Source organism: Haliotis rufescens, unplaced genomic scaffold, assembly GCF_023055435.1.
Source record: "Haliotis rufescens isolate VD_foot unplaced genomic scaffold, xgHalRufe1.0.p SCAF_1, whole genome shotgun sequence".
Classification (NCBI taxonomy): Eukaryota; Metazoa; Mollusca; class Gastropoda; order Lepetellida; family Haliotidae; genus Haliotis; species Haliotis rufescens.
This window is the reverse complement of record NW_025963779.1, coordinates 85994799-86021740: the sequence shown is the minus strand read 5'-3', so window position 1 is coordinate 86021740 and position 26942 is coordinate 85994799. Positions and strand designations below refer to the sequence as shown.

The following is a 26942-nucleotide window of genomic DNA, read 5'->3' as shown; positions in this document are numbered from 1 at the left end:
TACTACATTGACACAAAGTAGCCTTCTTATGCATAGCTATCAGTTTACCTTTAGTGTGTGGCTGAGGGAATAACTTCCTCATCACTATCGGACCAGTCAAACATTACAACTAGTGATCACAGTAACATGCCTAAATCTGGCCATATTACACATACAAGCTACACGGACTAATGTCAAACATAACTCATAATGAATCAGAGTTTCTTGAAACCTCTACCTCTACAACATCCAGTTGAAGGAGCAAGAAGTAGCTTTGAAATTTCAGTGAGTGAGTGAGTGAGTGAGTGAGTGAGTATGGTTTTACGCCGCTTTTAGCAATATTCCAGCAATATCACGGCGGGGGACACCAGAAATGGGCTTCACACATTGTACCCATGTCGGGAATCGAACCTGGGTCTTCGGCGTGACAAGCGAACGCTTTAACCACTAGGCTACCCGACCGCCCCCTTTGAAATGACAAAAAATATAAGAAGCTGTTCTCCATAAAAAGTGTCATGTATTCATGTTCTTCCCACTTCAAAATCCTATCAAACTCTTCTGTTAGTCTGGTTCCCTCACCACACACAGTTCTCACATTCTGATTACAGGTTTTTGACAGACAATGTACACATATAATATATGCACAGGATATAGGAAAAAAGTGATGAATAGTCACTGTTTTCCGTATGACAGGAAAAATATGTTTGTTTCTCCCCAAGTGCCGTTTAGCCCTAAAACACTTCCTTATCACAGAGAAGGTAAACGTCCATGTGATGTCATGGAGGAGGTTAACATCCTTGTGACATTGTCACGGAGAAGGTAAAAGTCTGTGTGACATTGTCACAGAGATGTAAACGTCCATGTGACATTGTCATGGAGAAGGTAAACGTCCTTGTGACATTTCACAGAGATTAAATGTCCATGTGACAATGTCACAGGGATGTAAATGTCCATGTGACACAGTCACAGAGATGTAAACGTTCACGTGACATTGTCACGGGGAAGGTAAACACTTATGTGACATTGTCAGGGAGATGTAAACGTCTTTGTGATGTTGCGGAGAAGGTAAACGTCCTTGTGACATTGTCACGGAGAAGATAAATGTCCTTGGGACATTGTCACGGAGAAGCTAAACATCTTTGTGACATTGTCACGGAGAAGGTAAACGTCCTTGTGATGTGACGGAGAAGGTAAACATCCTTATGATGTCACAGAGAAGCTAAACATCCTTGTGATGTCACAGAGAAGGTAAATATCCTTGTGACACTGTCACGGAGAAGGTAAACATCCTTGTGATGTCACGGAGAAGGTAAACATCCTTGTGACATTTCAAAGAGATGTAAACGTCCATGTGACATTGTCATGGAGAAGGTAAACGTCCTTGTGACATTGTCAGGGAGAAGGTAAACGTCCTTGTGACATTGTCAGGGAGAAGGTAAACATCCTTGTGACATTGTCACGGAGAAGGTAAACGTCTTTGTGATGTCACGGAGAAGGTAAATGTCTTTGTGATGTCACAGAGAAAGTAAACGTCCTTGTGACATTGTCACGGAGAAGGTCAACGTCTTTGTGATGTCACGGAGAAGGTAAACCTCCTTGTGATGTCAAAGAGAAGGTAAACCTCCTTGTGATGTCACAGAGAAGGTAAATATTCTTGTGACATTGTCACGGAGAAGGTAAACATCCTTGTGATGTCATGGAGAAGATAAACATCCTTGTGATGTCACAGAGAAGGTAAACATCCGTGTGATGTCACAGAGAAAGTAAATATTCTTGTGACATTGTCACGGAGAAGGTTAACATCCTTGTGATGTCACGGAAAAGGTAAACATCCGTGTGATGTCACAGAGAAGGTAAATATCCTTGTGATATTGTCATGGAGAAGGTTAACATCCTTGTGTATATGAATTAGTTTTCTCATACCTTATCAATTTTCTCATACAAAATATAGAAACAAATAAAACCAAATGAAGAAGTTTACTTCTTTAATTATTTTACATGGCAGATATGCTTACACTGTAATTGATTTAAGCGTGAGTAATAACAGTAAGCTATGGCTTCAATATTTAATTTCATATATAAACTGCAAATATATTTATCATATATACACGTCTAGCTTGGCAAGTACATTTGTTGTTTACATTCAATCTTCATTGATGTATCAAGTATCGAAATTAACATAAGCAATTCGCATGTTTACCAATCCATATTCATACTTTTGTGAAAATAAATGTTTTAATGATTTCAATACTAATAATGTGATTATCTTTGCTTATAACTTTCATCACAAATGCCAAATCCAGTGTTGAAATATGATATCACCATACAGTAATCTACCCAATATTCATGCTTCATTTTACATTCTGTTACCATGGTTACTGTGATCAGACGTCATTACTAGCCAGGCCCCCCCGCAGTGATATTGCTGGAATATTGTTAAAAGCGGCGTAAAACCTCACTAGCCAATCAGCTCTGTTATTAGTGCAAAAACAACAGTAATATGTGATACATGCCGCCTCACAACAAGTAAGACATGTTCCATGGTGTGTGTGTTGTAATGATAACTTCAGTCACACGAGTTATTTCAACCAGGCAGTAACTACCTATGGCTATATTCTATGCTGTACAATAGCAATTGCAAGGATTACAATGATAAGTATCAAAATGATAAAGTGAATTGTGAAATCACCACATTATTCAGGTTGGTTGGTTGTTTAACGCTGCACTCTTCAATATTCCAGCTATATGATGGCGGTCTGTAAATAATCAAGTCTGAACCAGAGAATCCAGTGATAAATATCATGAGCATTGATCCACGCAATTGGGATCGATGAAATGCATCAACAAAGTCAGCGAGCCTGACCATCCAATCCTGTTAGTCGCCTTTTTATGACAAGCATAGTCACCTTTTACGGCAAGCATAGTCACCTTTTACGGCAAGCATGGGTTGCTAAAGACCTATTCTACCCCGGATCTTCATTGGTCCCCCTACATAATGACAAAGTGGTGGTAAACAAATTCACTCAATCACTCCTTTACAACATTATTAAATTAATTAATATAATTAATATTATTCGGGTCTTATTCAATGAGGACACATGGGAAGAGTAGTACATGAATATTATCAATTGTAGGAATTACCTTCCTGCAAATTTTTACCCGGCATAAATTTCAATGGTAGGCCAGTCGGCTGTGGTTGGATGAACTCTCAGAACATAAGAAAAACTTGTAAATGCACTTGCCATAATCTGAGGCAAACAAGCTCTTTAATTGTAAGCCGACAACAGGCTTCATGTTTTGGATATCTATGCCACAAAGTTCAATATTTCATTCATTTATTCTTAGTGTTAGGTTAGTATTTCCTTTTGTTCCAAGACTAAGTATTGTAGGCACTGCTGTTATCACAATCTAACATGTGATCTTATATTAACAACTCACTTCTTACAACAGATGTGATACTAACTGGTTAATTGAAGGTAAGTCTTACCAGTATTGTATTTGTCATGCAGCCTGATAACTCTGATTGCGATGAAGTGTCTAAATAAGTAAGTGTCATTATAATAATTACTATGGGGCACTGATTTTCTGTTGCTATAGAGAGTAGTACCAACTAAAGATGGTTGCTTGATCTGGAGTTAGGACGTCTAGGCCGTTACCTTGACTGGATGCATCAGCTGCTCTTACACTTCACAAAACGTTTTACAAATTGTTGGATGGAGTGTGTGCTGAAACCTGGAACTGGAGTCCGGTTGGGTTTGGGTGCAGAGCACTTTAGACTATTTTACTACCTATCAGAACTAGGGCTGAGACGAGTCCAAATTTACTACCCGGGTACCCACCCCCCTTATTTGACCCTACCCGGGTACCCGCTTTAGGTCTCAAGAGATAGGTACAAAATGTCCGATTGGGAACAGTCTGACCGTCCTCCTGTCAAAATGTATTTAGATACGGGTATAAAACAATCTGATCATGCATAAACTGAAGTTTATCTTAATACAAACATATAAAGTCAGAAGGATTTGTGTGCATTGTCAGGAAGAAATGTGAACATTTCTCACTTATAGTGTAACTCATAGACTTCTAGATAGTTTTTGCCATTAAACAACATAATCACTCGACTAACCACGGGTCTGGGTAGTCCTGTGGGTACCCAGGTCCTACTCAAGACCCATCCGACCCGAGTACCAATGTTACCCGTCCCAGCTCTAATCAGAACACTAGGCACACATACTGAACATTCTGACTAACTTTCACAATTACACTGTAATTACTTTGTGCATGACTTGCTCTACAAAGCAATCTAAAGGTTCCCAACAACATTCCGATACCTGCGTGCCTACGTATAATCTCAATTATGTCAACTACATGCATATATATATATATATATATATATATATATATATATATATATATATATATATCTGTACGTATATGGGTCCGTAAATTGTAAACACTTCATGTGATCAAACCCATGATGCTCTAGAAAAGGAAGTCTATCAAGGAGTATAACATTTCTTCAATACTTCTTAGTTTCAAATACAGAATATATGAATGTTAACAAACAGAAGTAGGAGTTCCAGAAAATATCTTCGTTACGATGTCATCTTGTTCAACCCTATTTGGGCCCCACCTAATCAAGCTGTTCCCGGATTTCACGCACGGTATGGTTCCCAATAAAAAACACCAGTAGAACATCACCCAGTTTTCCTCGTCAGGGTCATTTACACTGAATAAACTAAACATCTCAAACGCGGGTATTTACCAACAATTTTCTTGTTCGTTTTCCCGAAAATGACATATCTAGTAACTGTATCTGGACATAGTCGACAGCGAAATCGAGTTTACACACACTTACCACTCTTTCCAACCCCTCCGTCACCCAGTATCACCAGTTTGTATTTTGTCCTGGTCTTAGCCGCCGAAGATGTCGCTCCACTCATTCCGATGTTCTTACAACTATCACACACATTGTCAAGCCATGTTGTTAAATGTTCATATACAAACGCAAGTCGTTTTTGCGTGTAAATGTTTTGATTGCAAAGATGTTCTAAAGATAGTTTGTTGCACACCGCAGTCGGGCACCTGCCGAAGCCCGTGACAGCTGCATTGATTGGTAGATATTTATAGATTACCAGAATAGCAAGCTGATTGGTTCGAAGTTTAACCTAGTCAGTCAAAGGTCATGGGTCGTGAGACATATCCGACACAAAGTTGTTTGGATGTCCCGTTACTCATATCTCATGTACTCATGCGTTACTGAAAGTTTGTGTCAGATGTACGTCTGGAACTTTATTATTTTCACGCCTGATATGGCGCCCGGATATCTGAAATGTGTGCACATTCATAGACAACGATGAAACAGAATACAGCCAGTTGTCTTGATACACCTGATATATATTACCAAGTTCTGTTGAACCTATACGTTATGTGTGCATATTGACGCTAATTAAGACAAATGAAATATTTCCTGCGCAGTCTGTTGCTCATGCATGACCCGTTGTTTAAAAGCCCTTGGGAAAAATGAATAAATATATACCTATTAATTACCTAACCATGCATTGCACTAGCATACAACTGCTTATTCCATGGAATATTTTGCATTTTTTCCGATAATAAATAACGTAGTTATAAGTAGATATTTTCACGAAACCTAAAATTGAAGAAATTGCCAGAGAACATTGGGAACATACTCTCTCTCTCTTAACATTGGGAACCTGCGCTCACACACACGTGCATGCACGTTGCTATGTAAGTGCAATAATCGTGAATGCGACGTCAAACCCCATTTCACCTCATATATTTGAAGACCGCCTCCGTGGTCTAATGGTAGAGCGGAAGGTCCGGGGTTCGATCCCTGACCGCGTCATTCCAAAAGACGTTAAAAGATGGTACTAAAAAAATGTTGTTACCCTGTCTGGCGCTCGGCATTAAGGGGCTAAAACAAGGATTGGTCGGCTCGGAGTCAGTATACTGTGTCTTAGTGGGGTATTCATGTTAAACTGCGGCATGGTATCTCAGTGAGCTAGCACTATAAATCGGCATCAGTCCGGCCTAGTACAAGCAGCCAAACACATACATACACGTGCATGCACGTCACTATATAAGTGCAATAATCTTGGACGCGACGTTAAACCCCATTTCACCTCACCACCTGATATATTTGTATATATGTTGTGTAGTCTCACAGGCCATGTAGCCTGACATTGTCTATTTATATAAATATTTGTATTGTCATACATGCATTTTACAATAAGACACTTTAAAGAAATAATTTGTTTCCCCATTTTCTTCATTTTTATTACCGTTTTAGTTTCATCTCCAACATATACCTCACAGGGAAGACATCCGTCAGTTACCTGACATGACCAACACTGCTTACCGTATTTTCTTGAGTATAGTGCGCACTTTTTTCTCCAAAAAACACAACTGTGTAGAAGGGGGTGCGCATTATTCACGCCATAATGAGTTTTGATGGGTTTTTTCCCCCAACGCAAAGACATTACCGTGAGCACGTAACACCGGAAATACCATTTCAACAAATCCATACTGAAGTACGAAAATAATCATGTAATAACACTGTCTGGTTATAAAAAGTGTTTATTGTATACATGGACTTGTTTGTACTTATTTCATAAATTTTATTACAACTTTCTTTAAATAAATTCCGGCGAAATCGTGTGTGAAGCTTTCGGAAGATCGCACAACTCACCCTTATTTACAGCAACCACGCTCAGATTACCGTTATCGACGCCTTAAACGAACTTAAGCTGACAGAGAATGGATACATATATCATAAATGACATATCCACAAGGGCGGTGCAAAGGTGTGTACCCCCCTTAACTTGCAGATCAATAGGGGTAGTGCAGGGGTGAGTACCCCCCTTAACTTGCAGATCGGATGGGGCGGTGCAGGGGTGTATGGCGGTGCAGAGGTGGGTACACCCCTTAACTTGCAGATCCATAGGGGTAGTGCAGGGGTGTGTACCCCCCTTAACTTGCAGATCCATAGGGACAGTGCAGGGGTGTATACTCCCCTTAACTTGCAGATCGGATGGGGCGGTGCAGGGGTGTATACTCCACTTAACTTGCAGATCGGATGGGGCGGTGCAGGGGTGTGTACCCCCCTTAACTTGCAGATCCATAGGGGTAGTGAAGGGGTGTGTACCTCCCTTAACTTGCAGATCCATAGGGATAGTGCAGGGGTGTATACTCCCCTTAACTTGCAGATCGGATGGGGCGGTGCAGGGGTGTATACTCCCCTTAACTTGCAGATCGGATGGGGCGGTGCAGGGGTGTATACTCCCGTTAACTTGCAGATCCATAGGGGTAGTGCAGGGGTGTGTACCCCCCTTAACTTGCAGATCCATAGGGATAGTGCAGGGGTGTATACTCCCCTTAACTTGCAGATCGGATGGGGCGGTGCAGGGGTGTATACTCCCGTTAACTTGCAGATCCATAGGGATAGTGCAGGGGTGTGTACACCCCTTAACTTGCAGATCAGATGGGGAAGTGCAGGGGTGTATACCCCCCTTAACTTGCAGATCCAAAGGGGCGGTTGCAGGGGTGTATACCCCCCTTAACTTGCAGATCCAAAGGGGTAGTGCAGGGGTATGTACCCTCCTTAACTTGGTGATCTGTAGGGGCGGTGCAGGGGGTAAACCCCCCTTAATTTGCAGATCCAAAGGGGCGGTTGCAGGGGTGTATACCCCCCTTAACTTGCAGATCCAAAGGGGTAGTGCAGGGGTATGTACCCTCCTTAACTTGGTGATCTGTAGGGGCGGTGCAGGGGGTAAACCCCCCTTAATTTGCAGATCCAAAGGGGCGGTTGCAGGGGTGTATACCCCCCTTAACTTGCAGATCCAAAGGGGTAGTGCAGGGGTATGTACCCTCCTTAACTTGGTGATCTGTAGGGGCGGTGCAGGGGGTAAACCCCCCTTAATTTGCAGATCCATAGGGGTAGTGCAGGGGTGTGTACTCCCCTTAACTTGCAGATCCAAAGGGGTAGTGCAGGGGTATGTACCCTCCTTAACTTGGTGATCTGTAGGGGCGGTGCAGGGGGTATACTCCCGTTAACTTGCAGATCCAAAGGGGTAGTGCAGGGGTATGTACCCTCCTTAACTTGCAGATCCAAAGGGGTAGTGCAGGGGTATGTACCCTCCTTAACTTGGTGATCTGTAGGGGCGGTGCAGGGGGTATACTCCCCTTCACTTGCAGATCCGTAACAGCGGTGCAGGGGTGTACCCCCCTTAACTTGCAGATCTGTAGGGGCGGTGCAGGGGTGTATACCCCCCTTAACTTGCAGATCCATAGGGGTAGTGCAGGGGTGAGTACCCCCCTTAACTTGCAGATCCATAGGGGTAGTGCAGGGGTGTGTACCCCCCTTAACTTGCAGATCCAAAGGGGTAGTGCAGGGGTATGTACCCTCCTTAACTTGGTGATCTGTAGGGGCGGTGCAGGGGGTATACTCCCGTTAACTTGCAGATCCAAAGGGGTAGTGCAGGGGTATGTACCCTCCTTAACTTGCAGATCCAAAGGGGTAGTGCAGGGGTATGTACCCTCCTTAACTTGGTGATCTGTAGGGGCGGTGCAGGGGGTATACTCCCCTTCACTTGCAGATCCGTAACAGCGGTGCAGGGGTGTACCCCCCTTAACTTGCAGATCTGTAGGGGCGGTGCAGGGGTGTATACCCCCCTTAACTTGCAGATCCATAGGGGTAGTGCAGGGGTGAGTACCCCCCTTAACTTGCAGATCCGTAACAGCGGTGCAGGGGTGTACCCTCCTTAACTTGCAGATCTGTAAGGGCGGTGCAGGGGTGTATACCCCCCTTAACTTGCAGATCCGTAACAGCAGTGCAGGGGTGTACCCCCCTTAACTTGCAGATCCATAGTGGTAGTGCAGGGGTGTGTACCCACCTTAACTTGCAGATCCATAGGGATAGTGCAGGGGTGTATACCCCCTTAACTTGCAGATCCATAGGGGTAGTGCAGGGTAGTGTACCCCCCTTAACTTGCAGATCCATAGGGATAGTGCAGGGGTGTATACTCCCCTTAACTTGCAGATCGGATGGGGCGGTGCAGGGGTGTATACTCCACTTAACTTGCAGATCGGATGGGGCGGTGCAGGGGTGTATACTCCCCTTAACTTGCAGATCCATAGGGGTAGTGCAGGGGTGTATACACCCGTTAACTTGCAGATCCATAGGGGCGGTGCAGGGGTGTGTACCCCCCTTAACTTGCAGATCCATAGGGGTAGTGCAGGGGTGTATACCCCCCTTAACTTGCAGATCCATAGTGGTAGTGCAGGGGTGTGTACCCACCTTAACTTGCAGATCCATAGGGATAGTGCAGGGGGTGTATACCCCCCTTAACTTGCAGATCCATAGGGGTAGTGCAGGGGTGTGTACCCCCCTTAACTTGCAGATCCATAGGGATAGTGCAGGGGTGTATACTCCCCTTAACTTGCAGATCGGATGGGGCGGTGCAGGGGTGTATACTCCCCTTAACTTGCAGATTGGATGGGGCGGTGCAGGGGTGTATACTCCGGTTAACTTGCAGATCCATAGGGGTAGTGCAGGGGTGTATACTCCCCTTAACTTGCAGATCCATAGGAGCAGTGCAGGGGTGTATACTCCCCTTAACTTGCAGATCCAAAGGGGTAGTGCAGGGGTATGTACCCTCCTTAACTTGGTGATCTGTAGGGGCGGTGCAGGGGGTATGACCCCCTTCACTTGCAGATCCATAGGGGTAGTGCAGGGGTTTATATCCCCCTTAACTTGCAGATCCGTAACAGCGGTGCAGGGGTGTACCCCCCTTAACTTGCAGATCTGTAGGGGCGGTGCAGGGGTGTATACCCCCCTTAACTTGCAGATCCATAGGGGTAGTGCAGGGGTGTGTACCCCCCTTAACTTGCAGATCCAAAGGGATAGTGCAGGGGTGTATACTCCCCTTAACTTGCAGATCTGTAGGGGCGGTGCAGGGGTGTATACCCCCTTAACTTGCAGATCCATAGTGGTAGTGCAGGGGTGTGTACCCACCTTAACTTGCAGATCCAAAGGGGTAGTGCAGGGGTGTATACTCTCCTTAACTTGCAGATCCATAGGGGTAGTGCAGGGGTGTATACTCTCCTTAACTTGCAGATCCAAAGGGGTAGTGCAGGGGTGTATACCCCCCTTAACTTGCAGATCCATAGGGGTAGTGCAGGGGTGTATACCCCCCTTAACTTGCAGATCAGATGGGGTATCGCAGGGGTGTGTACCCCCCTTAACTTGTAGATCTGTAAGGGCGGTTCGGGGTGTGTGTGTACCCCCCTTAACTTACAGATACATAGGGGTAGTGCAGGGGTGTACCCCCCTTAACTTGCAGATCCATAGGGGTAGTGCAGGGGTGTACCCCCCTTAACTTGCAGATCCATAGGGGTAGTGCTGGGGTGTACCCCCCTTAACTTGCAGATCCATAGGGGTAGTGCAGGGATGTACCCCCCTTAACTTACAGATACATAGGGGTAGTGCAGGGGTGTACCCCCCTTGACTTGCAGATCAGATGGGGCATTGCAGGGGTGTGTACCCCCCTTAACTTGTAGATCTGTAAGGGCAGTTTGGGGGTGGGTGGGGGGTGGGGGGTGGGGGGTGTACTCCCCTTACCTTGCAGATCTGTAAGGGCGGTCCGGGGTGTTTGTGTACCCCCCTTAACTTACAGATACATAGGGAGTGTGCAGGGTGCATATCCCCCTTAACTTAAAGATGGGATGGGGCGTTGCAGGGGTGTGTACTCCCCTTAACTTGTAGATCTGTAAGGGCAGTGCAGGGGGGTGTACCCCCCTTAACTTACAGATCTGTAAGGGCGGTGCAGGGTGCATATCCCCCTTAACTTACAGATCCGTAGGGGTGGTGCTGGGGGGGTGTACCCCCCTTAACTAGCAGTACCAAAAACAAAAGGCTTTGGGGATTTGCATCCATCGTCCTCTTGTGTGTTAACTTGTCATAAAAATGCATCAATCCAATTCCAAAATGTTACATCCTGGTTTGTGACACATTAGGTACTGACGACCTGTCTGCCTACCTGATACGCTTAACGTGATGCTTGTAATGACATACAATTAAAGCCATATTTCACATGTACCACAACCTCAGTACACATTATGACAAACAACATCTGAGTACACATGGACTTGTGTGCAGACATCCAATGATTAACAAGCATGAAATACTCATATCCCCCGCCAGTATGACATGTCCGGTTGTGTGCAATGCATTAGCTTCTGTGAACTATATGTTCACTGGGCCTTTTTGTAAATGGCCTAATTGAAGCACTAAAAAAGTTATTACTGGCGTTGTTTTGCGATCTGCAGTTTATGATAGAATACGTAACTGTAATTGTAATGAGTTGTGTTACTACTTTAACAATAATCAGAGAAATAAGGGAGTCCTTACTTTACTTAGAAAGAGGGGGTCACATGAGGTGTACTGAGAAGTACAGCACCAATCATCTGATGATCTGAGTAGTAGACTGGAGTCTGGAATGCTACAGCACTGGCAGGATCAGTAAACAACAAGTCCAGTGTAGCACCCAGACAGTGAGTTGGAGAATGAGTTGAGTCATTTTCAGCTTATAAAAGAAATCTTCAAGTTTCAGTTTTTCACTCAGATCACAGTTGAAATCCCCAGTAACTAGGACATGTTCACAACCGACAACCGTGTCCATGACACTTTTGGAGGAACATACACACATGTATTCAATACTGCGAGATGACATTACATCACATAGCTGGACACTGTTCTTGAAACTTGTTGAAACATGCACAGCAATATCATGTGTCGTGTCTCCTGGATAGACTTGATATCCTTGCAGGTCTCTTTCACTGTAATTATTTCCATGTCCGTTTCTGTGAAACATAAAATATGAATCACTCCAAGAAACTTACCCTTCTTCACATCTTTGAAATGAGCATTGAGGGATCGAACATTGAGTGAGCCACCTGAGTCCATCGCCATGACTGTTCTTCTCTACCGGGTGTGTCCAGGTGAAGTCTTTCATTCCACAATCTAGTCATCTCATCCAATGCTTTTTTGTTTACTTCAATTTATGTGCCAAGTTTGGTGAAAATTATTGGAGGGTTTTCAAGATCTGATCTGGAGATGAGAACTACCAGTTATTTCAGTCTAAGTCAAAGTTGTTGCCAGGAAAACTCAATTTTTAAAAAAAAATTTTAAAATCCCAAAGTATCAAAAGGCACCAGTTTTCCACTAGACCCATTTATGTGCCAAGTTTGGTGAAGAAATATTGTACGGTTTTCAAGATCTGCCCTGGAAACAAGCACTTCTGCCATTTTCAGTCTAAGTCAAAGTCGTTGCCAGAGAAACTCGAAAAATTATTTTTTTTAAATCCCAAACTATCAAAAGGCACCAGTTCACCACTGGACCTATCTATGTGCCAGGTTTGGATAAGATATCTCTCATTGTTTTTTGTGTGTACTGATCCAGAAACGAAATGTCACGGATGGACAGACCGACGGAAGGACATACAGACGGCAGGCACCCTTTCCTATATCACCCGACCACTTAGTGGCGGGGGATAATAACATCAGTCTGCCTCTCATGATGATGGCTTTGGTTGATCAATAATCTACATAAGGATTGTAACTGACACAATGATGATCTAGAACGTGTTATTACTCAAAAAACATATGTCTTTCCCCTCATTTGTTTTGATACATTAGTTCAAGTTGTTACTTCAGATTTCACGTGTTTGTAAATCCAAAATAATGGCAAATTATAGTCTGGAAAGGAAATGGTTTCATGCAGACATATTCATTAGCTGTCAAGTTTTTGCGGGAAACAAATGCTACTTGTTCGAGACTTAGTGAATTGAACTATACTCACACGCATGTGCAGTATACATGTTATATATTTTCAACAGTAAAGACATGAAAAACTAATAGGGCAAGATTGACAAAAATTTGACTGGAGAGAGTTTAATGGATTTAAAGGCAAATGTTAAGGGCTTACACAGTTTCGGGTCAATACCCAAAATGTCAGTCAATACCTGGTGTGACCACCATTAGCATTGATCACTGCCACACATCTCCTGTACATTGAGTGGATCAGACGATTTGTGAAGGCCCTAGGGATCCTCCTGCACACATCCAGAGCAGCTGTGCGTAGTTCATCAGCAGTTGTAGGGACTGGGCGCACATTGTGCAGACGCCTTTGAACCTCATCATAAAAAGTGTTCGATGGGGTTCAGATCAGGGCTGAGGGCTGGTCACGGTAGAACACGGATGATGTGTTATTGCAGAAAGGCCATGGTAGCTCTGGCAACATGGGTACGAGTGTTGTCCTGCAATGTGTTGTTGATGTTGCGCAAAAAATGGAACAACGTGGGGTCTGATCACTTGGTCGATATACCGCTGAGCAGTGACGTCGTGTCCCGACCTTGACCAACATTCAGAAAGCACATTGGTCCAAGTCCCGCATTACGTCCAATCCCTGCCCATATCATGACGCTAGGTCCACCCCATGGATCCCTTTCCACAACGATCACCTCGACGCTGCCAAATTCTGACTCTTCCGTCTGCATGGGAGACACAAAAGTGACTTTCATCAGAGAAGATGACACGCCTCCACTCACAATGACGCTATTGCTAGACCCTGTGCCTACTGAAATCGTGCTTGTCGATGCCGTGGTTTGAGAACAGGACGACGTGCTGGTCGGTGACATCTGAGGTTGTTGGAACAGAGACGTCGGATCACAGTGTCCCGGCTAATGTGTCCATTATGTGTTCCTATGGTCTGTTGAGCACTTTCACTTGCAGTTAGGAACGGATGTCGCTGGTGTAGACGGGTAATCTGCCGATCTTGTCGAGGTGTGGTGACCCTAGGACGACCGCTCTGTGGAAGGTCATCTGTGGTCTGTGTAGCATTGTATCGATGCAGGAGACGGTAAATTGTGGTTATGTTAACGTTGAAATGACGGGCAACATCTTTGACTGACTCTCCAGCTTCCAAACGTCTGATAGCCTGGTTTCTCTGAATTTGAGTTAGCATTGTTGACCAAGGAGTGGTAGGTCCAAGAATCAGCCACAGTTTTATACCCACTACAGTTCGTGACAGTTCGTGCATTTTCGATTTTGCGAGAAATGGGTGCATGATACCCACATATTCATTGAAATGGTGTGTTTTGGCGATTCGTTTTTTATGTTGCGATTTTACTCGGGACTTCAAAAATACAACCAAAAATATTGATAACACCATCAGGCTTCACTACAGGCTAAAACTCGTATCAATTTATGGTTCCGTGTTTGTTACCTATTAGCTTAAAACCATTTGCGTTTCTTTTGCGTGTGAGTATATATGTATAGTTGAGCATGCAGTCATTTCACATACATAGTTTCATGCAGAAATACTCATTTGTTAGAGAGTTATGCCTCGAAAATGCCCAGAGTTTGAGATTAAATCCAAATTGTTTCCATGGAAAAAAATAAAATAAATAAAGTTTGAAAAATTTCAAAATAGCAAAAGACACCAGTTAAGCTGATGAGCAAGGCATATGGCAAGTTTCAGTGAAAACTGTAGAACGGTTCTTGAGTTATGGCTCGGATATGGCTTTAAGATGTTAGCAGTATTGATAATTTTGAAAGATATATCGTAATGAAATTATCAAAATGAAATATGAATGCATCTTGTAAGTACTTTACCATTTTATGCTAATGACTAATTTATGTAAAATACACCATGTTTTAATCTATTCAGAATACATTGAATATCTTCATAAAAGACTACAGCTGTCTCGTCTCGCAACACTCCTGCTGATCCCTGAATCTAGGCAACTGTGGCCCTGATGTGTGATACAAGCCAAGGTTGGTACACTCCAAACTACTGCAATTATCAATACATGTACCATTTCCATACCCACAGCCCTCTCTGTCACATGAACAAGGGAACAAACACCATGCAACAAACAATTCTCTCCCTTCAAAAGAAAAAAAACATATGCAATCAGCAAATAAGGGATACCTGTTTTCAAACCATAACTTCCAAATGACAAGCATACAGTGCCACACACAGTTTTAGCAGATTTTAGGCAAGAGTGTCTTTGAAAATGCGAAAAAAACTTTTGCAACATCGTCTACAATGGCCCAACTTAAATGTTGATCTTGCCTGGAATAATCTTGAAACCACTTCAGGTTTTCATAACCACTTTCACTCAAACACAAATCAGTTCTAGAAACTGTTTTGTTTCTAATATTTCAAAGGAATCAGAACCTAATAAATATCAATTCAGACAAGACTTTGACAAGGCAACCGTAGACAATGATAACAAGACAGAACATGACCATCGCTCTTGTGAGCAGCAAGACATTTATTTAATGCGTTTGTAATCAATGACAGTAACACATGGTGGATGTACAAGCTTCAAGTCCTTCATGACTATGACCATATGGAGAAACTGGTGTTTACATTAATGGTCATCATTACCGCTTTAATTGTCCAAATGTTCAGTGAAGCATGTTTATCAGAAAACCCTTCGTTATGTGTTTTGTTGGGGACATCTAATTATGTATTATTTTGTACCTGTCAATCTGAACTATTTCACTGACGGGATATCGTCCGGGTTATCAGTGCTTCATATTAAAACCAAAAGTTTTTTCTCATTAAACTACAAGGATTAATTTGCATTTGAACATTGGCAGAGACAATACACCGATCAGTATATGGTCTCTGAAAATGGGTACAATCTCAGGATTCTAACCTCCTAGGAAGCGGTTACCGGTATCTGTCAGCTGGAAACACAATGTCTGATGTGAAAATTGACAACATATTCAGAATTAGTCCTCTGTACACTGATTGCAAATGGTTCACTAGGATGAAAGGTGAAGGCAACAAGGCGTCTTGCAGCGGGAGGCGGGTTGCGGCTCAGTACTCCTGCGTAGATCTTAAACATCAACAGCCCAGAGTCTCGCGTGTAGAATCTGAAGACAAGACAAGGAAAGTGGAGCAATCATCATGAAGATTGTGTTCCACAGTAGGGACTCATTTTTCACATTTGCTTTTTACCTGATGTAGAGATGTATCCCTTATCCATCCTAATAATTTGGACAAAACTAGTAAAAAACTTGTATACTTATCCTGCATTATTCCTTAATGCATATTACTGCTTGTCTTGACAGAGAAAAGAGCTGTGTGAAGGTCTTTGCTTGAAGAAGTTGTTCCAACTAGCTGAGAGGCCAACCCTGTCAGATAGCTCCCACGTGACCAAAGGAAGTGACGTCATGGATCCTCACATTACTCTTGAGTCCGGAACATCGGAAGGCATTGTGGGGAGGCAGCTCTGCGATGGGTGGGTCTCTTTAGAACGCAGTAATGCAGGATAAGTATACAAATATATAAAAATATCTAGGATTTTACTGGATTTTTTACTTATCCTGCATTACGCCTTAATGCCTCTTTATGGATTACCTTCAGATTTGGACTTACATCTCAGATCTCTGTTCCCTCAGCCAATCCTCGGCTGTGTAGTCGGCTTCGAGTGACCAATCCATTTATGGGAACCACCGTTTCCCTCAGCAGGTCCTCGGCTGTATGGTCGGCATCAATGACCATTTCACGGATGGGAACCAAGAGTCAGGTATGCGGTGTGTCCAGGTACTACGCAGCCATAGACGATAACCCTCTCAAGTTAATGTTTTAGACTGGTGTACCGAGCCGTATGCAAGTGGGGCATGAACCTTCTAGTCCAGGGCATTTAAGCCAGAGGAGGTCGAGAGGCCAGCTCTGGACTTTGAGGCGATGTAAATGGCGTTTAGTAGTGGTGACCTGTTGGGCCAGTACTAATGGACCAAAACTATGAGTGCCTTGCACTTCCTCCAATGCGACGTCTCGCAGGTAGTGACTGGCGAGGACACCCCAGAAACACCCCTCCATGATGGCACGTAGAGAGCAGTTGCTGTGAAGCGCCATTGTGGAGGCGACTGCCCGGATCTCATGCGGGTTGTTGGAGTGTGGGGGGGCCAATCCTGCTGCCTCGTAGGCCTCGAGAGTGATGGCTCGCAGCTAGAGGGTGATCGTATTGTGGCTGACTTCCACTCACGAGGTCCAAGGCGTGTAGCTCACTGAAACGGGCTGCAGTAGCTAGTGCCGGTAGTAAGTCTCTAATCGAGTTGAGAATGACATCCCAAGCTGGTGGATTTAGGTCTTCCAACCTGAATGAGCGGAGCAGATCCTGTAGTTCCAGAATTTTCGTCATGTGCCAATCTTCCGGAACTGCAAAGGACAGAGTTGAGTACCACAAGGTAGGTTGTGATGGTTCTACCCTTGAGCTTCTGAGATAGAGCATGAACTCGGCCAGGAATAGAGGTGATGCAGTAGTGGGGTCTTGTTGTTTGCCCCTGCAAAAGCTCTCGAAGGATTGCCACTTGTCACCATAGCGGCTCCAAGTGGTTGGGCAAGGCTCCATCGTGATGGCCTTTGCCGCTCTGGCCGAGTAGCCTTTGGCGTTCAGTGCTCTCTGTAAATGGACCTGACATGAAGATATAACTTGTCTGGTCCTAGGTGCGGCTGCCTGCTGTGAGGGATGATCAGCAGGTTTGGCCAATCTTGGAGTGGCAGCAGGTTTGAGTCGGCTAGCTTACTGAGATCGACAAACTAAACCCTTGCCGGCCACCAGGGCGCGACCAAAGTCAGATCAAGGTTCTGTGTCGATCTGATCTTCTGGATGACCCTGGGAAGGAGTACAGGTGGCGGAAAAGCGTACACTGTTGGTCCTTCCCAGGGGTCTGTTCTGGCTGGTGGCAAATAGGTCTACGTTGGGGAGACCGTGGTCTCGACAAGCAAGATAGAAGGCATCTGGGTGGAGCTTCCACTCTGTGGGGGAAACCTTGCCTGGCTAAGATAGAGCATCCGCTAGGATGTTTTGGCAGCCTGGAATGTGTTGGACCTTGAACCCCAGATGATCCACCAGGTGAATGAATTCGGAAGGTCTGTTGAAGGAGCGAGGCCAAGTGAGTCGTTCCCTGGTTCCGAGAGCTGGCTAAGATAAGCAAAAGAAAGAAATTCCAAATGGGATGTATTTCCGGTCGTCGGGATGTATTGGGACATGTAGGTAGGCGTCCTCAATATCCAGGCTGATAAGCACATCCTGTGCCTGGATCCGGGATCGCAGCAGCCTGAGCGTGGTCATCTTGAAGTAAGATGATGTTCTGGCCTAGTAGCCGCTATGGAGGGGAGGTGTCCGCTATAGAGGACGACGTGGGAGGCGGGTCGTCTTTATGAGCCAGCTTGTACCCACGTCGGAGGATGTTGGTGACATATGGGTCCCCCAGGATCTCCCAATTCTGACAGAGTTGACCCTGTGTTCCACCTACTGAAATGTCGACAATTTGGACGACTGGGGGTGGGAGGTCCCTGTCATGCGTGTCTGGCGATTCACTTGAAGTCCCTGCGGTCGGCGCCTCCTTCCTTGGAGTGGCCGTGGCAGGACTGGTATGAGCCCGAGGACTTGCCTTTACCTTTGCCCTGAGAGGCTGAGGTGGAGCCCCGCCCCTGAGGGAGTTGCATCACGGCTGGTAGGAGCCAGACTGGGACATCGCAGAGAAGGCTGGCTGTGACACCCTAGCCAAGGCCTTGAGAGCCTTCTAGTCTCGAGCCAAGGCTGAGGCTCGGGAGTGAGTCTTGGTGATCTGTCCGTTAAATATGTCAGGAGAGAACCATGGTTGACAAAGGAGATCTCTCTTGAACTCTGGGTCCCAGTCCGATGGAGCAAGGTAGCCAAGGTTGTAAGCTCAATCAGGGCGGCGCGCATATCGGAGCCAATATGCTCGATTTGTTGCTGGAGGTAGGATACATGGGTGGTCAGGTCGTCTATCCTAAGTCGTGGAGAATGGCTCTGGAGGACGCCCCCATAAGTGAGAGGTTTGAGAGTGTGGCGAATCTTAGTCTCCATGTAGGCGAGATTATTGTCAGAAACTTGCATTGAGGTGGAGCAGTTGGGCCTAGTCATTCGGAGCAGTTCCTCATCTGAAGCGACCTGGAAAGAGAGGACTGGGTAGCTGCCTCATTTATAGCGTGGGGGTCGGAAGGACGGAGTCAGAGAAAGTTTGCTGAAGTCCTCATCCAGGGCCAGTCTGCAACCTGGTCTAGGCCAAGGTGGGACTCGACGTCCATGGGGGTGTCGTCATAACAAGGGATGAAGGCACCCTCCCAGGAGTCGGAACGGTAGCCTCTAGAGTGTCTGCGAACAGGGGAGCAGTTCCTAGATCGAGGACCCCTACAAGACCACCGACTATCACTCCGACGTAAGGACAAACTTGGGGAAGCTGAGTCCAAGGAGTAATGAGAGGTATAGGCGCTGGGGCAATAGGCGTTGGCATCTGCATGGCCTGTAAGTACTGGATGTACTGGAGGAGAGAGGCATCTATCATAAGCATCTGTGCCGTAGGCGGGGGCGCCTGTTGGGAGCCATGCGTCTGTCCGGTGGACTTGATAGGTGCCATTGGGTAGGAGAGCGCCACGCCGGGCCTCATGGTGGTGGCCGCCGCTGTAAAGATAGACGTAGTAGTGGTCGTCAGGGTGCTCTTGGTAGAGACTGGTTGTTGTGCGACATAGGCGATTTAGTACTGGGCAAATTCTCGGAGAGGTCAGACATCTTGTGCCAGTGTTTCCTGGCCTGTTGAGATCTGTTTTCTTGACACAAGGAGGTACTATCTGAAAGCTGTGGGGGGAAGTGGAAGACATTCTTTACATCGTGAACCCTGGAGGAATTGACATGTACAATTAAGGCACAGGGGGTGGGGATCCCACGCCGACATATTACGGGCCTTTCAGCAGGAGGGCATGGTATCTGCAATGAAGCAGTGTAAAATCACCAAGCAAGAAGAATATAGAACAGAGGCGAGTTCATAACTTACTGGCCAAGTAAAATATTCAAAATGGCTTTTGTTTTCTTAAAAGAAAAAAGCCAGCAGGTTAAAAAAATGTTATGCACATGTTATCAAACATAAAATGTACAAAATACAAACCGTATGCACAACACAAAGACAATAAACATTACATCAAGGAGCAAACACGTGAGGGTTTGAACAAGTTTATGCTACAGATGAAAAACAGGTCTTCACTCAGTAAGTGACAAGAGTAATGTGAAGATCCGTGACGTCACTTCCTTTGGTCACGTGGGAGCTATGTGACAGGGGTGGCCTCTCAGCTTGTTGGCACAACTTCTTCAAGCAGTAATATGCATTACGGAGTAATGCAGGATAAGTAAAAAATTATGATGTCACTATAACAAGTAATGCACATGCCAAATTTCAGTCAGATAGGTTCACAAAGCCAAAAATGCATTTGGAGAGAATTTAAGAGCATGATCCTAAACAATCAACTTCAAAATATAAAATATCGAGAAAAAGCTAATCATCATGAGCATTAAATGTTTAGGTTATCTTGGCACTATTAAAGACCAATATTGGTTATGCTGGTACCATGCCTGCCTTGAAATGTTTTGAGGATCTCAAAATCTTCAAATTAAATGGTTTCACTGTTTCAATCAAAAATATTTTCATTTCCTAAAGATTTTGAAATTTGTATTGTGTACAATTTATGGGACATGGTTTTGTTACTTGGATTACTGACATATTCAAATAAGACCCTCAACTGCAGTGACCCAAAATTGAAACAGAAACATCCTACTTTTTCAGTTCCCAAACCTAAAGACTCTGTATTGCAATAAAACCCATGGGCAGAGAGCCTCTTATTCACCTGATGGGATGATCTCCACACGCCTTGGGTCGCTCCATCACAGACACCCACTTGTCATCATAGCTGAAGAGGGACAGATCCAGGTAGGGGGAGCTGCTGTACGACTGTGCACTGATTGGAAGCTGGGCTAGCAAACGTCGAATTGCCTCCACACGGCCTCCAAACTTTGCATTGATGATCGTTTGTTTGAATCTCTGCTGGATCTGCCAAGCATAGATGTTACTGGACACCGAACATGTGAACTGGGCTTCACTGTGGAGCGTGGCATTGCGGAATAAGTCACAAAAATTCTCAAATAGCTCAAGAAGTTCTTCTGATGTGTTCTCAAACACAGATACGACTTTAGTTGTGATCATATTATAGACAATGAAAAACGATGGTTGTGAGTTTGGATCTGGGATGCGGAGTGTAACAACGTCCTCACTGGCATACTTGATCAGCAAATGATTCTCATCCAGCAACTGCATCTTCCACATTCGCAGTGCTCTGAACTGATCAAAGTACTGATAGAATTTCCTGAGAGCATACAATGTACCTTCATGTCTGGCCCTGTTAAACAAGAACACTAACAGTCTGTGTTTGAGTGAATTGACGGTTTCTTCACTGCGAGGATGGTTGCGATTGCGGGGGTCCAAGCCCTGTCTGTAGAGGAGTTCATCATCTTCATAACAAAAGCGGCCGATGCTTCGGACATCTACAAACTGACCATCAGCAGTCACTTGAAAGATGTGGATTGTCTGCTGCTGCACAGACAGAACCGATAGAGTGTTCTTGTACAAGTACAGGCCCTGGTTGTGAGACAGGAAAATCTTATCACACTTGAAGCGGCGCCGGTCGCAGAGTCTCCCCGTCTCAAGCTCCACAAGATGCAAGGAATAGTCCTCCAATGGTGACCTTTGGTTTGGCGGGACAGACTCGTTATTGCGGTACATGTCATGGAAATGAGGGTGAGGGTCTTCCGGGAGATACACAGCTGACCCGACGATGACATAGTTGCCATCGTCGGTGAACAAACTGCACTCCCGGTTCAAATGTTCTCCATTCTGGGCAACAGTTGTTGTATGTCTTAACTTAAAGAATCTCTCAAACAACTCATTACGAACTTGCTGCGATGCCTGGTCTGAGGACACTGATAGAACATCGCCTTTGTGATTACTGATCAGATCTTCGGCTGAAGCTGACCCTTGAAACTCATATATTTCTATTGATGTCTGGTCTGATGAAAATGCTATAAAGTAGCGCCCACTTGGTGAAAACTTTCTAAGGAAGCACGGAGGTTTCTCAACATTGATGACAGTGTAATTTGGAAAAACATTGGTGTAAAACTTTCTTGCCTGATGAAATTGATTTCCTGACTTTGCTGCATGAATTTCTCTGTTCATCAAACGATGCACAACATTCTGATTTGGAATCTTACGGAAGCGTATTCCCGGTTCTTCCGTTGGTGCTGGTCTGTCAGCAAAGGCAAAAATGTCGGCCTCATCATTGAAAAGGTCCAGCGGAACACTCTTGGTTGCATTCGACATCCAGTTACTTGCTCTCATCTGCACCTCACAAGACTGAGGGTTCATTGCTACCTGCAAGAAAAGTGGCATCCCATTACTTTTACTTTTCACTTTTGTCTTTTCACCAGGATGAATATGTTGCTCAAAATTTGTCTTCTCTTGGCAAGAAATAACATTTATCAAATATACAACCAGAAGTAATACTGATAGATTGGTGAAAACTAATAACATCCCAATACGAGTGAAAGCTGCTGCATGGTTAATCTTGACTTCCATCGTGAAACTGCTAGCAGGTTATGATTAAAGCTATTTTATTGTAAAAATGGGGCAAAGGGGGCGCTTAACTCTAATTCAGATTTGAAATAACACATTAGGTGAGTGATTGAGTTGGGTTTAACACCGCTATTAACAGTATTTCAGTTATATCATGGCGTGTCAGCTTTATGTGGGAGGAAAGCCCGAAGTGATACAGGTCTCAGATGTTTACCACTTCGGTGAAACCAACGAGCACGGGTATGGTGCTGACAAACCTAGCAACATAATCGGGGCAAACCGGGATTTTAATCCACAATCATAGGTTTCTGGCATGACCAAGGGACACAACTCAGCACAGTGAATCACTATAGATCCTGGAGAATGTGTGTACAGCTGATTGCAGTTCCCAACTTAGTTTATGAGAAACCACAACTGCAAATAAAACAATACCTAGCAGAACAGAAAATAAAATTTAAATGGAAAATCATTATGTCTAAGATGTTATATTGCAAATTTCACATTTTAGTTGACCTTGTCATCACCTGTTCATTCACCTGAAGGGGTACAATGTAGTTTTTTTAATGCGCAGAAAACTCAATTCGATTTTTGTTCACATTTTATTTTGACCATGACATGTCCATTTGAAGAGCATATTTTACCAAAAACTTAGACCATCAACAAAGTAAGAACAAACCAACATTCCATAAACCAACCAGAAAAACATTCCTCGCCCTAGTGGTCTTTAACCTTCTAATAAATCGCAAATGGATATCTTGATAGTCTTATTGTTACCACAGTGACGTCTTTGTTATAACATCCAGCGCCATCACTACATATGCACTACTCTTGGGACGGGTAATTCGGATCGGGTGGGTAGTGAGTAGGACCCAGGTACCCACAGGACTACGCGGACCCGTGGTTAGTCAAGTGATATATTGTTTCATGACAAATATTCACTATGGTTACACAACAACTTTAAGTCTCTAACGTTCGCTTTTCTTCATGTCTATGGACGCATTCCATCTGCCTTACATATGTTTGAACAAAGATAAAACTTCAGTCAGCTTCAGTGTATGCATGACCACATTGTATTATACGTGTATCTAAATACATTTTGCCAGGGCTACTGTCAAACTATTCCCATTTTGTACCTATCTCTTGACACCAACAGCGGGTACCCAGGTAGGGTCAGGTAACAGGGATGTGGGTATTACTTTTGGACTCGTCCTAGCCCTAATATGCACTGTACTTAATCTTCCGTTAATCCCATTGGCTTCTTATTGTAAATTGTAATCTTTGTACATTAATCACACTGTGTGTAAACATTCCAGCTTATTTATACCAACTCAAGTTGCTTGTTTAGTATTCACCTGATGATGGGACAAGAAGTAGACCTGAAACGTTGTTACAGAGAATAAACAGTACTGCACCTAAATAACGGCTGTAGTTGGTGGGAAATAATGAAATTTGTGCTAGGTCAAACCAATGGATGATTGCATGAACGACAAGTCCTGTCATCTGGGCAAAATGACACACCATCAACAAGGTATTAGGCCCTATGTCAATGAACTATGATTCAAGCAGTTATTGGGAACAGAATCAACTGTCCCAATTTTTATGTCCAGAAGAAAATTTTATTTTCTCTTGCAACAGATTAAATATAAGTTAACGGCATGGATGAAAAGGAGCTGTAAATGGGTCTTGGTTTTTTTCAACCCTTCACGTTAAATGTTGGATGAGGAGTGTTGTTATCAAGACTAGCAACATCAGCGGAGCATCTCCTAGCCTAGTACTGTGGCCAAAAGTTTACTTCAACAACATCAAGAGAGGCCCAAGTTCACCTAGGCCTATTTATTATACGTTCCAAAATTCGCTGCCTTCAACAAAACTAATTCAATAATCTAGGTAACAAGCTCTACTAACATTTTGTATTGCGAGCACGACCAACTTAGTGTAAATCGTTCACATATCCACACCTTGCAACTTTCATCTTGACTGGCGGTATGTTTACTTACCCGAGTTTGACTAGACCTGACCACACACATTTAATGTTTCCATGCATGTAGGGCACCATTCAGAAACTTTTATATGTTTTTATTCGATAAATACCATATGATATATTAGAACCAAACTAAACCTCGATTTTGGCTATAAAAGATAAAAACCGACCGTATCTTTCAAACTAGGGTAAAGGTCAATCCCCATGCGAGAGGTCAACCACGCGGCAGCCATTTTTGGTCAAGAGTTTGCTAGACGGAAATTGAAAAACTCAAAATTAATTTTTCAGAAACCGGTAAGAGTTGCGATATAATCAAGTCCAATAATCACTAACCCCTCATTATAACCAAATGGTAGTGTTTCATCAGAACGAGCATGATAGATGATACTTACCTAGCGAGGCCTACAAACGCCACTTAGACTAACTGAAAAGCTATCCATTGCATGTGCTAAATTGAAATAACAATTTGTATTCTTTCCGTAAGCTATTTTATTGTTACGGAAACACTTTCTTTGAATTCACATGTGCTTTCGAATTCTTAATGAATGTTAATGAGTATTGTAGCATCAAATTAAATTAATAAATTCTCGACAAAATATCCATTCGTTTGAATTTTCATGTTGTTGCATGTTTGAAATGTCCATTTTATGATGATTCGTGAAATCATTTGCTTCTTTTTATGAAGGATGTTCATTTTGTATTCTGCGTGAAGCGTTATAATGTTCAAAGTTAATTTGCGTGTGTGAAAATGGTATTATTTGACGTTGGTACTTGGATTTGAGGAATATTTACTTCCTTGTAGCAGGTACGTTATGGGTTACTTCCCTTGGAACGTAGCCTATTTGTCTGCTCCCCGTAAAACGTGTTAATATTGGGACCGAACCAAGCATGACTTTCCACTTATTCATGATTATGGAAACAGTGGTTCCAGCACAACCTAAACTTTAAGTGTTAAGATCACAGGTATTATCATGATTATATGAATAGTTTCTTCGGCTTCTTCATATTTCTCTATTTGTCATGGGGTTCGCGATGAACATGCGTTCTCCACCAACATTGACAATATTTAAATCATGATTACTTATTTTAGACCCCATCTCTGTATCAGCAATGTCATTGAATTAGCCAAGCGATGTTGAGTGTTTTTGATATTCTGTTTACTAAATATAGCCAGTAGCGACACATTTTATAGAAGGCCATAAAAAGCATTTATATTTACAATATGTATTGTTTTTCGGTTTCAACTTACTTTGTTGAAGAATGGATTGTAAATGGGAATTAATACCGTAAGCATGTTTTTAAAAAAAAAATGGTATGGTAGTTTTCATAATTATGCACCATTGTGCACAAGAGTGCAGTTTATTAGATATTTATTGACGTTGCACACATCTAAACATTGCCGGTCCAAACACTATCTATCTACCGTGGGACTTCTTTTGCAATAAATCAATTAGATTTGTATTGACAAGGATGGATATGAGGCTTTTTGTGCTGTTACGGGTCTAAGGGGGTTGTATCCCCTTGTATTTCATTTTCAATTTATATTTATATATATTCTGTACCATGTTCAGCATTCAGTCTTGCTTGACAGCGACATAAAGATCTATACCGAAACGTTGCCTTTACAGTTATGTAAGAAGTTGTTATCCATAAATTGTGTCTACTTTGCTCCTTGTGTTGTTTTCAAGAACACAGTTAAGACCATTTGTCAGGTTTGGCACAACTTGGAATCAGCCAGACTAAGCAAATACAAAGTTAGGTGTTTTATGTATGCATATGTCTTAATGAATTATTATTATTAATTTGCCAATTAACATTCACATTCCTTTCAAGCGATACATCATCTGAAGATGAAATAAAGATATGTGCCATCATTAATCTTGTTTTGTTTAATTCTACAATTACATGTTCATCATGTTCATGATGGTGTTCAAACAATTGTGTATATATATATATTGTGTATATGTGCCACTTGCAGGTTTTACAGTACTTTGTAGTTTGCTTGGGCAGATTTATGTTATAATCTAGACAGTAGACAATGTACGTGATGTATAAAGCTAGTAATTCTTATGTGTATTGTACCAGAGAAAACGCTATGTTTGCAGATCTATTTCATAAATTATGACTTGGTACTGTAGGGCATACTTAATTACAAATACTTAACCAAAATTTAATTTGAAAAACAAAAAGTGTAAACAATGGTAAAAGAGACAATTCATTTGTGTCCACAACTTACGTCAACGTAGGCCTTATTAGAAAGGTGGTAAGGTAACGCTAGCTGGGTTAGTGAACGCTAGCTGGGTTAGTGAATGCTTTCAAATTGTTCGATTCCCGACATGGGTACAATGTGTGAAGCCCATTCCTGGTGTCCCCCACCGTGATATTGCTGGTATATTGCTAAAAGCGGCGTAAAACCATACTCACTCACTCACTCACTACAAGAACAGTTCTTCCTGATAAT

General features: G+C 43.4%; 3 protein-coding genes across 4 annotated transcripts in view; 1 reads left to right on the top strand and 2 right to left on the bottom strand.

The window, feature by feature from the left end:
- Nucleotides 1–5064, bottom strand: part of LOC124147106 (GTP-binding protein Rit1-like) — a 33652-nt gene extending 28588 nt beyond the window's left edge. The window contains exon 1 of the mRNA XM_046517727.2: nt 4835–5064. Coding sequence (XP_046373683.1) covers nt 4835–4919 — 85 coding nt within the window. The 5' untranslated portion in view covers nt 4920–5064. The remainder of the gene's footprint in view (nt 1–4834) is intronic.
- Nucleotides 5065–15305: 10241 nt separating this feature from the next.
- LOC124147107 (DET1 homolog) lies at nt 15306–24499 on the bottom strand. 2 transcript variants are annotated; one of them, XM_046517728.2, is made up of 3 exons: nt 24459–24499; nt 20723–22299; nt 15306–15945 (listed from the first exon to the last, which is right to left on the bottom strand). In XM_046517728.2, the coding sequence occupies exons 2-3, from the start codon at nt 22291–22293 to the stop codon at nt 15753–15755; spliced, it is 1764 nt and encodes a 587-aa protein (XP_046373684.1). In that variant the 5' UTR covers nt 22294–22299; nt 24459–24499; the 3' UTR covers nt 15306–15752. The 2 variants fall into 2 exon arrangements, with proteins under 2 accessions (XP_046373684.1, XP_046373685.1); XM_046517729.2 differs by having other exon boundaries at nt 24406–24494.
- A 175-nt stretch (nt 24500–24674) lies between these two features.
- The window catches only part of LOC124147108 (heterogeneous nuclear ribonucleoprotein K-like), a 56367-nt gene continuing 54099 nt past the window's right edge, over nt 24675–26942 (top strand). Inside the window, exon 1 of the mRNA XM_046517731.2 lies at nt 24675–24775. The gene's annotated coding sequence lies outside the window, so the exon portion shown is untranslated. The remainder of the gene's footprint in view (nt 24776–26942) is intronic.